This window comes from Anolis sagrei, chromosome 11, assembly GCF_037176765.1.
Source record: "Anolis sagrei isolate rAnoSag1 chromosome 11, rAnoSag1.mat, whole genome shotgun sequence".
NCBI classification, from domain to species: domain Eukaryota; kingdom Metazoa; phylum Chordata; class Lepidosauria; order Squamata; family Dactyloidae; genus Anolis; species Anolis sagrei.
In genome coordinates, this window is record NC_090031.1 from 15586024 (window position 1) to 15597130 (window position 11107).

At 50.6% G+C, this 11107-nt stretch overlaps 1 protein-coding gene and 1 long non-coding RNA gene across 2 annotated transcripts; both read left to right on the plus strand.

The window, feature by feature from the left end:
- Window positions 1-2408: 2408 nt before the first annotated feature.
- LOC137097688 (uncharacterized) lies at window positions 2409-3214 on the plus strand. Its single transcript, XR_010910358.1, has 3 exons — window positions 2409-2497; window positions 2916-3076; window positions 3177-3214. It is a non-coding gene; the product is annotated as an uncharacterized lncRNA (long non-coding RNA).
- Window positions 3215-7858: 4644 nt separating this feature from the next.
- Window positions 7859-11107, plus strand: LRRC26 (leucine rich repeat containing 26). The gene is made up of 2 exons (XM_060757267.2): window positions 7859-8774; window positions 10683-11107. The coding sequence occupies exons 1-2, from the start codon at window positions 8156-8158 to the stop codon at window positions 10961-10963; spliced, it is 900 nt and encodes a 299-aa protein (XP_060613250.2). The 5' UTR covers window positions 7859-8155; the 3' UTR covers window positions 10964-11107.

Below are 11107 nucleotides of genomic sequence, written 5' to 3' on the forward strand. Positions count from 1 at the left end.
ATACTCCAGGAAATCGTGCTCACTGGGGGGAAGGATGGATATTAGAGGCAAAGATGAAGTCCTTTGGCCACATAAGGAGAAGACAAAAAAGCTTGGAAAAGACAATGATGCTGGGGAAAATGGAAGGAAAAAGGAAGAGGGCGAGCAAGGGGAAGAAGGATGGATGTGATATCGAGATGCTTTTAGGAGGATCTCCCCAGCTGAGGAGATCCTGAGGACCGCACCAAAGAGAGTCCTTGAACCTTGGTGAGGCCAGAGAAGCCAGTTTCAGCAGCAAAAAATGTTTAAAATAATAAATCCTCACCAAAGCGGAAGAAGCTGGGACCGAGGTGTCTTTATTAGTGATTCAGCTGAGATCGGATGCATTGCAGGAATAGTTCCACTACAAGTATACCGCTAAAGAATTTACAAGCAGTTTTATAGAGAAAACACAGCAAAACCTTTTGAATTTCCCGCCCTCCCCTCTCCGCCCGGCTTCATACTGATTGGTTGGCAGCCCGAACAGCTGGGAGGAGGCTTGGCGGCCTGCCTTGCTCTGGGCCAATTAGCAAACTTCTCCACCTCTGGAGGGCCAATCGGCGCGCTTCTCTCGCTTCCGAGGATGGACGAATCAGAAGAGAGGAGGCGGGACGACCGCGGACAATAGGGGAAATGATGGGATTACTGATAGCCGGCCAGCTGGTATGTGAGGCTTTTGTTCTTGGCCGGCTAGGTGTGATCTCCACAAGAAAGGTTTTCCTGTCCTTGATGGGTTTTGGTGGAGAAAACAAACAGGATCGGGGCAGGGGACCCCTGGGGTCGTACCTGCCCTCTGTAAATCAATCAGAGTGTCCAAATAGACTTCCTCACCCCGCCAGACAGACTCAGAGAGCGGGAAAGGAAATCTCAAATATGCTATTGTCCATGCTGATGTGAGATAATCAAAATGAGTTTCAAGGGAGGCAGGGGTCCTCCCTCGGGCATTGCAACAGTCCTTGGTCACTTTTTTTAGGGCAAAAGTCAAGGGGTAAGACAGGAGGACAAGCAATGTTTCATAGCAAGATACATACATTCAAATCATAAGCATTTCATAGCAACAAAACCCCATCTTTGTCCCACATCCCAAGTATATTTAATAAGAGGATTAATTTTCATGAAGAAGCCTGAAGTCCAATGTTTTAAAAGGTCTTTGAGGAAAGTTCCTGAGGGAGATAGTATGTACTGAAGTCCAAGACATGCAGGCAGAGAGTCCATGATCATTGGGAAGGCTGGCAGATGAAACCCCAGCTGTGCGGCAACTGATTCACACTTTGGTCCTTGGGAAACTACAACTCTCATGGAGGGCAGAAGTCCCAAGATCCAGCCGTTTCCCAAAAGCCTCGTGGGGTCCTTGTTGTTGTCAGTGCTTTGGCAATGTGACCAAGACTTGACCTTTGTTGTGTAGTCTGGTGCCCTTGCCCTTTGCAGAACTATAAGTCACTATCCCTTATTTTGGGGGGGGGGGGTGCTCGACATCAGATGGTATCTTGGAAGTGACTGGCTTGACCTTGAAAGAGCTGGGGGTGGCCATGGCCCACAGCGAGCTCTAGCCTAGGCTGGTCCATGAGGTCACGAAGTGGTGGAAGAGACTGAAGGAATAAACAACAACAACAACAACAACAAAGATGCAACCTCAGGAAATAACGCTCACGGGAGGGAAGGATGGATATTAGAGGCAAAGATGAAGTCCTTTGGCTACATAATGAGAAGACAGGGAAGTTTGGAGAAGAGAATGATGCTGTGGAAAATGGACAGAAAAAGGAAGAGGGGCCGACCAAGGAAAAGAAGGATGGATGGTATCCTTGAAGTGACTGGCTTGAGCTTGAAGGAGCTGGGGGTGGCCATGGCCCACAGGGAGTTCTGGTGTGGGCTGGTCCATGAGGCCACGAAGAGGTGGAAGCGACTGAACGAATAAACAACAACAACAAAGATGGAACCTCAGGAAATAATGGTTGGTATCCTTGAAGTGACTGGCTTGACCATGAAGGAGCTGGGGGTGGCCACGGCCCACAGGGAGCTCTGGCGTGGGCTGGTCCAGGAGGTCACCAAGAGTCGGAAACAACTGAATAAATCATCTACAACAAAATTTCTCATGTGCTAAATATTTTTGATTTGAATGGCCCTCTTCTTCCTCTGTCATGTTTAATGACCCTTGCATCTTCACCAGTGTAACATCCCTAGGACCCTTCCTTATGACATTGCTTCAGATCCTCCCTTCATCTCAGAATTATCAGGGACTGGAATTCATGCCTTGCCTGGGAATTGCATTCTTACTCTTTGGGTGTCTGTCCAGGACCTTTTCAGACTTATTTGTCCTGCTGCCACCGTCACGAGTGACACATCTTTTCTCCCTCTGCAAGGATGGCTGGGGTACGGCTTACGGCGGGAAATTGCCTGGAGATGAAGCACCGAGCAAAGCAGGCCCTGGCTGCCTCCCCCTGCTCTGGACACAAAGCGTGGGTCTGCAAAGGGCCTTTGGGTAAGTGCTTTGGAGGGGCTGCTGTCTGGAAAGCAATTTGCGGCTTCCTTGTTGAGCCCTGACAGCACCAGTTGCTCTTTGGGGCTTTATTTATTTCGTATCAAGATCATTGCATAAATTAGTTTAAAACTGATAAAAGTAGAAGGCGGCTAAATATCTTTTGACCAAAAACGGGAAACAGCAACAGCATTGGCTGATAGGCAGCAACACCCTTCTTTAGACTGTGTTATTAGGAAAGGCCCTAGAGTGGAGAAAGTGGCACAAGTGCAACATCAAGACAGTCCCTCAGGATACCAGTGTGCCTTCTGGCTATCAGCCTTTGCCTCCGCTGAGCCTAGACCCATCAGCTGGCCTCTGGGTACCATGGGGAACACCTGCCAGATGCAACTCAGCCCAGAAATGTCCCCTTCTGCCTCAGTCCCGCAGAGTTCCTGCCCATCAGAACCTGGCTGGAGGCCATGGAATGGCAGCTGCTACTTCTGGGACCCGCTTTCGGTTGGAGGGTGGCACGAGGCTTTGGCTTCCTGCCGGCGGTTCAGGAACACAGAGCTGCTGTACTTGACCTCGCTCCGGGAGAGGGTAACCACTTTGGATATGGAAGGTGGGAACATGAAAGCCCCTGGGAACCTCCAGCAAGGGTTCGATGCCTAGCCTCCTTCCACCTGTCTCTTCCTCCCAGGACTGGGTCCACTCAAACTTCCAAGGCTCCTTCTGGACAGGCTTGAATGATCTGCAGGAGGAATCTGTCTTTCGCTGGACAACCCAAGAGCCCCTCAGCAGAGCTGTGGCACAGTGAGTCCGGCATGGCTTGCAGGACACCTACAGCTGCCCCTCTACTCCCAGCTCTTCTTGATGCACCTTCGAAAAAGGACAAATCCATGCATGTCACATATTGTCAGGCCTGGTGGGTGGGTGGGCCTTTGGGGGACATAATAAGCAGGCCCTGTATTTGGCACATTCTCTTCTCAATGTGTGTATTGCAGGTATTTGCAGGATGACATGGCGGATGGTGGCTTGAAGGACTGTGTGTGGTTTGACATGGTGACCGGACTTCTCCGTGACACCAGCTGCGAGGAGGAAAGACCCTTCCTGTGCAAAAGCAGTGAAGGTGAGATTGTCGGGGGTGGGGAGTGGGGGCTCGGTGCTTCAGAAGAAAGGGCTGCAAAGAGCAGAGACCAGGCTCAGGGGCCTGTGGGGCTTCAGAAGATCAGCATCCCTTCTTCAGAGGCCTCTGCAGTCACATAAAAACAATGAAATGCACACTAAGAAAGCTTGCGCCTGGAAAGATCTGCTTGGTTTTTAAAATTTGTGTCTTCCCCTGAGCATCTTGAAGGGTCTTGAGATAGGCTCACACATGCCCCCCCCCCCGTTTTGTAAAACATCAAATCATCCTGGCATCCCCTGGGCAACGTCCTTGCAGACGGCCAATTCTCTCACAACAGAAGCGACTTGAGCTCCTGACACGACCAAAAAGAAGAAAAAAAAGAAAAAAGGATGGCTCAGGATTGCAGAGTCAGAACTTTAGGTTAAAAAATATTTATTGGGGAAAAAAAGAAATACATTCTAGATAGAAAAGGTCTTGTAGCTCACTAGCTTACTAAATCTCATCTTCTAAAGAAGCAAAAAAGTAAAAAGTTAAAATATCCATGCAGCTACATTTTGCCTAAAGAGAGAGGCAAAATGCGTCCTCGCTGGAAGGAAGAAAAGGCAGAAGAGGCAATGGTGGTCAATGGCCACATGTCCAAGCGCAAGGCAATAAAAATACCTTTAAATGGAAGTTCCCTCACAGAGATTCCATTGCTACATCTTCAAGGGGGAGGAGACAGTAGCAAGGAGGAAGAGTCAAAACAAAGCCCTTTTGGGAAACATGCATAGGATAATTCTATCTCTAGTCTAGCTACTCACTTTGGACTGGAGACTTGATGACATAAGAGACTTGTGCAGTCCAGGCATGAAACCCAACAGAATGGTTGTTCAGCAGTGCCAGAGCCCCCCTGACCTTGAACTGCTTTCTCTCTCCTTAGCCACCGACTGGTTTGAGGAACGCCCCGGCCTCAGTGTGACAGAGGGGGACCCTGCACTCCTCTTGCCCTCCTCTGGGAGCCTGATGCAGGCCAAGCAGGAGTGCCTATGGGAGCGCAGTGTGTGCATCGCAGTCCTCCAGGCTGTCTCTGGCTTCTTCTTGGTCAGCTCCATGGACAGGGTCATCTCCAAGCCAGACTCGATGCTCTACATCTGGACCAGTACGTGGGTCTTTATGGGGAATGGGCAGGAGGCAAGCCCGACACTGGCACTGGTGTTTGCCTTGGCTATGGCAACCATTCAGCATATTCCAGAAATGAGACCGGAGTGGGGAGAGGTCCTCTTACCTCTCTCACCTGGGCTATGACATATCCATGACTTTGGCCTCCTTCAGTTTGTGCAGAAGGATTCCATGGCCCAGATTGCCGCAGGACCTTGGAGCGCCCACCTCGCCCAGCCTGTGACTGCAGTGGTAGATTCCAGACGACAGTGGAAAGAGGTGAGGAGCGGGCAGGTAGAGCATAGCTCAGTTGCCTGGCTGGGAGATCAGGCAACTGACTCTTGTGGCCTGGGCTTGCAAATGGAGTGTTGGTGGTCAGAGCCTAGAATTGGCCTGGCTCTTCCTTCTGTCTCCCTTCCTGGCATTGCTCCCTCAGGCCCTTGTGTTTGGCTATTTATTTATGATATCAGGAGTGAATCAATATAATTGAGAAAACACAAAGTTTAAAAACTTGGTCCTTGGACCAGTAGCTGGCCTCCGGTGTTGCTATAGAAGGTCCTCCATTGTGCATGTGGCAGGGCTCAGGTTGCATTGTAGTAGGTGGTCTATGGTTTGCTCTTCTCCACACTCGCATGTCGTGGATTCCACTTTGTGGCCCCATTTCTTAAGGTTGGCTCTGCACCTCGTGGTGCCAGAGCGCAGCCTGTTCAGCGCCTTCCAAGTCACCCAGGGGGGAGTCTCTCATTTGGTATCAGCCATGGATTGAGGTGCTGGGTTTGAGCCTGCCACTTTTGGACTCTCGCTTGCTGAGGTGTTCCCGCAAGTATCTCTGTAGATCTTAGAAAGCTATTTCTTGATTTAAGGTAGTGTTTCTCAACCTCTGGGTCGGGACCCCGGGGGGGGGGGGGTCACGAGGGGGGGCCAGAGGGGTTGCCAAAGACCATCAGAAAACACAGTATTTTCTGTTGGCCATGGGGGTTCTGTGTGGGATGTTTGGCTCAATTCTATCATTAGCGGGGTTCAGAATGCTTTTTGGTTGCAGATGAACTACAAAACCCAGCAAAGACAACTCCCAAATGTCAAGGTCTATTTTCCCCAAACTCCACCAGTGTTCACATTTGGGCAGATGGTGTATTGGTGCCAAATCTGTTCCAGAGCCATCATTGTTTGAGTCCACAGTGCTCTCTGGATGTAGGTGATCTACGACTCCAAAACTCAAGGTCAATGCCCACCAAATCCTTCCAGTATTTTCTTTTAGTCATAGGAGGTCGGTGTGCTAAGTTTGGTTCAATTCCATTGTTGGTGGAGTTCAGAATGCGCTTTGATTGTAGATTAAGTATAAATCCCAGCAACTACAACTCCCAAATGACAAAATCTATTCCCCTCCCCAACCCCACCAGTATTCAAATTTGGGTGTATCTGGTATTTGTGCCCAATTTGGTCCAGTGAATGAAAATACATCCTGCATATCCAATATTTACATTAAAATTCATAACAGCAGCAAAATTACAGTTATGAAGTATTAACAAAAATAATGTTATGGTTGAGGGTCACCACAACATGAAGAACTGTATTAAGGGGTCACTAAGGGGTCACTAAGGGGGCATTAGGAAGGTTGAGAAACACTGATTGAAGGCATTGGCGTGCTGGCTGATATCCAAACGGGATGGGCCGGGGATGTCACTGCATTGTCTGTGCTGGGGATTTCACTCAAGCCCCAGCTTGCTTTGAGGGAGAAACAAAGTAGGTGCGCCTGAACTGGCAAACATAAGGGAGCAAAAGGAATAGGAACTGGCAAGGCTTCTGCGGTGGAAACCAATAACCGCACCATTTCTCTTGCTGCAGTCTGCGGCGTCCTGGTGCAGACGTGTGTAGATGACTGTCGGCGCAGGACTGCCTGGAGTAACTGCTCAGTGTGTTTGCCGGCCTGCACTGGTACGTTGAGAAGGAGGGCAGGAGGGAGGGAGGGTTACTGCCGGTTTGCCAGCCTTCCTGGCAGGGCAGACCGGCATCATCAAGTGTAATAACAGTAAATGGCCAGCATCTCTTTAACAGTTCTTTATTAAACAACGCTGTGGGTCCAAGAAGGCTCTCCCAGGACCTTCAGACCTGCTGAATGGGTCTGTGGGCCTCCCTCTCTGCCTGTTTGTCTGTCTCCTTCTGCACCCAGAGGCCACCCTGAGCCACCTGGATCCCGAGGAGGTCGCCCTCATCACAATGATTGAGTTCAAGGTGTCCCACTCTCAAAACCTCACGGCAGAAGATGAAAGGGATCGGAAAAACTCCTCCAAGATCATCTATGATGCCAAATACCCATAATGTTGCCACTTTCCGGGCAAAGGACCGAAGAAGGAATGACAATAAAAGCTTGTGGAGAAATTTGTGTTCTCGTTGCAGTTGGATTTCTCCATTGTGGTCCCTGTGAAATATGCACATATATTGTCGAAGGCTTTCATGGCCGGAATCACTGGGTTGTTGTAGGTTTTTTCGGGCTATATGGCCATGTTCTAGAGGCATTCTCTCCTGACGTTTCACCTGCATCTATGGCAAGCATCCTCAGAGGTAGTGACCTCACTACCTCTGAGGATGCTTGCCATAGATGCAGGCGAAATGTCAGGAGAGCATGCCTCTAGAACATGGCCATATAGCCCGAAAAAATCTACAACAACCCTATGCACATATAGTTTCCTGTGTTGACGGAGTCCTCCTGCTTGCCCATTTCCCACAGGGCCCTCCGTGTGGGCAAAGGCAGGTCTGAAAAGCATGGCTGCTCATTCAGTTCAAATGGAGCTCTTTTTCTGTAGGGTCCAGACATCTTCCATAGGAAGATTTTTGGCTGATTAGTTGTCCTCGTCATGGCTCTTACACCTTCAGGCAAGTAGCCACTGCTGTTTCCTGTGGCAAGGAGTTCCAGGGTGCACTTACTTGCATGCCAGCTGACCTTGCAGGGCAGGCCTGTGCTAAATGCCACCCGAAAGAGAAGGACACAAGAAAGGAGGAAACAAGATGAGGCTGGCTGGCCAGGGGCAATATTGCCAGGTGAGCCCAGAGGCTGCTTATACCCAGGCTGCCTGGCACAGCCGGTTTTCTGGGAGAAGACAGAGCCAGCCATGAGGAAGTTGTGGCTTTGCCCCTTGGCAGGCGAGCTGTGCTGTGAAAATATTTGCTAAGGAAGAGCAAAAACCCCACCCAGAAAGAAGGGCAGAAAAGAAGAGCAGCTGCTTTCAAAAGAGTTGCACAGGGGTGCAGGCAAAGCCTCTCCTGCAGGATCCAGGCGGCTGGAAAGGCAGAAACCGCTGCGCTGGATGGAAGAGTAGGAAGGCATTGGAAACAGTGTGTTCTGGTCCAGGTTTGGACGGGATCCTGAGGAGACTTTTCCTCCTCTGCTTTCTCCAGAGGCCTTTCTGTGTGCCTTCATGGCCGGGCACCCTAGGACTCCTGCCCTGGCCATTTTCATGGTTGCCTTCCTCTTGCCCTGCTCAGTCTCTGGCTGCCCAGAGGTCTGCACTTGCTTTGACGGGGAGGTCAACTGCATGGAACACCGGCTGCGCTTTGTGCCGGACAACCTGCCTCCCAATGCCACCACCATTCTGCTGGACTACAACCGTATCAGCGCCCTTCGGAACCGGACCTTCGTGGCCCAGAATGCCTTGCACCACCTAAGCCTCCGCAGCAACCAGTTGGTGAGCATCCACCGCCAAGCCCTGGCCGGTCTAAGCCAGCTGCAGGAACTGGACTTGAGTGGGAACTACCTGAGCCTTCTGTTGCCGGAGACTTTCCTGCCGGTGCCCAGCCTGAGGACACTCGACCTGGGCAACAACCGGCTTCTGAGGCTGGAAGCAGAGCTGGTGGGTGCCGTGCCTCGGCTCCAGAGCCTCTCACTGCAGGGAAATGCTTTGACCTCCATCGAGCCGGGCTTCTTTGAGAACCTGCCCCTTCTCTACTCCCTGAAACTCGGCGACAACCCCTGGGCCTGTTCCTGTGCCATCCAGCCCCTCTTCCAGTGGCTCACGGACAACACCGACAAGGTCCCAGGTGTGTAGGGAGGGCAGGGGCAGGGCAGGGATCTGGTCATACTGGGAAGGGTAGGTGACCAAAGTGTCCTGAGTGGATAAGAACAAAGTGGTGGGTTTTGAGAAGAGCAGGTCCAGGTGGGGAAAGGAAAGAACAGGAATAACAACAACATCCAAAGACCCCTGTGTTTTCAGAGTTTGTAACTGCGGGGAAAGGCATTCATGTGGCATTCATGTCCCTTCTTGTTGCTGTTTTTCCAGTAATGCTACTGAAATTGGAGATGCCAAGTAAACATGTAATGGGAGAAGAGCTGAGGGTGTGCACCGTGGGCTTTCATGCTGGTGCCTTTTGGAGCCATCATTTCTTTGCTCTTTCTGGCATGAACATCCAGGAAAACAGCGTTGCCCAGAAGGCAGGCATCTTGCAGGTCTTGAAGTGGTCCTGGGAAGGGCAGAGCAAAACCTCCATGTTGGGGGTGGCCTATAGCAGCTGGGGGGCAGCAGCAAAGGCCAGCCGTGGGTGGGGACTTTTGGGCGAGTGGGCTTATTAACGAAAGACCCTCCTCATAAATGTACAGCAGAGTAACTTATTAGCAGCAGCATGACCCAGCACCAGTTGCCAAAGATGATAAAAAGAACACACAGACCAATGTTATCTCTTCCATAGGAGGCTTTTCTTTGTAGTAAAATAATATGGTTGCACTATTTACAACAACAAGGTTTCCATAACACAAATAAAGTTCTCATGCTTCCTTCTTTGCTTCTACACTGGGCTTCTTTCTTTGAACAGAAAACCAGCTTCACTCTCACAGAGATTCTTCTCACACCAGACTTATACAGGAGCTCCACAAAGTAGCTTTACACACAGCAGCCTTCACACTGAAGCTTCACACACAATGGCCTTCAACCTGGGGCTTCCTCATAATGAGGCGTTCTCTCACACCAGGCCTACTCACACCTAGACCTAATAACGCTGAGGCCTACCTCACATTGAGGCATTTCTCCCACTGAGGCCTTCTCACACTGAGGGCTCTTTCACACTGAGGTGAACTAACACCTAACTAAGGTTTCCATAACACAAATAAAATTCTCATGCTTCCTTCTTTGCTTCCACACTGGGTTTCTTTCTTTGAACAGAAAAACAGCTTCGCTCTCACAGAGCCTCTTCTCACACCGAACTTATACAGGAGCTTCACAAAGTAGCTTTACACACAGCAGCCTTCACACTGAAGCTTCACACACAATGGCCTTCAACCTGGGGCTTCCTCATGATGAGGCGTTCTCTCACACCAGGCCTACTCACACTGAGACCTAATAACACTGAGGCCTTCCTCACACTGAGGCCTTCCTCACACTGAGGCATTTCTCCCACTGAGGCCTTCTCACACTGAAGACTCTTTCACACTGAGGTGAACTAACACTGAGGCCTACTAACACACTGAGGCCCTTCTCTCAGATCTGGCGCAGACTGAGGGGTATCTCAGAATGAGGCCTATCACACTGAGGCTTCTCTCACTGAGGTCTAATAACACCAAGGGCTCCCTCAGACTGGGGTCTACTAAACTACAGGAACACCTCCTTATATTGAACTGCAGCTTTTGCTGGGTCATTGTATCCATTTAAACTTTTCAGTGCTTGACTCACATTTTTGTAATTAAAAATACCTAGTTAATTTAATATTTCTGACAGGGGGCATCTTGGAAAAAAGAAGTGTTGAAGGGAAAGGCAGAATCCAGATGGCAGGAGTGTCTTCTGGAGAAGGCATTAGACCTCTTGGAGGAAATGCCAAGGGTGTGCTTTTCTGGCGCAGACATGCAGGGTGGAGGAGCCATAAACCTCTTTGGACAGGACTAAGCGGAATGGTGTAGAGTAGAAGCCATCCTGAACCAGTCTCACGGACCCTCCTTTGCCCTTGCTTCTTCCTTTGCAGAAGTGAATGCTGTCTCCTGCAAGCGCCCGACGTACCTTTCCCAAAGGCCCATCGTCGCCCTTGGGAATGTCTCCTTTGCCCGCTGCCAGGAGCCCTGGCTGAACTCCAAGGACTACGCCTTCTTCCTTCTCATCGGCCCCTCCACCTTCCTCACCAGCATCTGTGCCTGTGTCTTGGCTGGCTCACTGGCTGTCGCCCGCCGGAGGATGATGACAATGATGGCAGTGGCGCACAGGAGGCCAGGAACCCTGGCCAGGCGGGCAGAGCACCACCGACACTGAGGCCGCTGCAGGAAGACCCTGCCTTTCTGTCCATCCTGGGCGGTGGGCCAGGATGCCTCTTGGCTGTTGTTTTGCTGGAAGAGCCAATGGAAGAAGGACTCACAAAGAGGATCAGTCTCTCAGTTTTCAGTTGTCCCCTGAGCA

Excerpts from the sequence above, each read along its gene's own strand:
- LRRC26 (XM_060757267.2), top strand. The coding sequence starts at position 8,156 with ATGGCCGGGCACCCTAGGACTCCTGCCCTGGCCATTTTCATGGTTGCC. Across the intron at positions 8,775-10,682 it reads CAACACCGACAAGGTCCCAG|AAGTGAATGCTGTCTCCTGC; the intron begins GTGTGTAGGGAG and ends CTTCCTTTGCAG.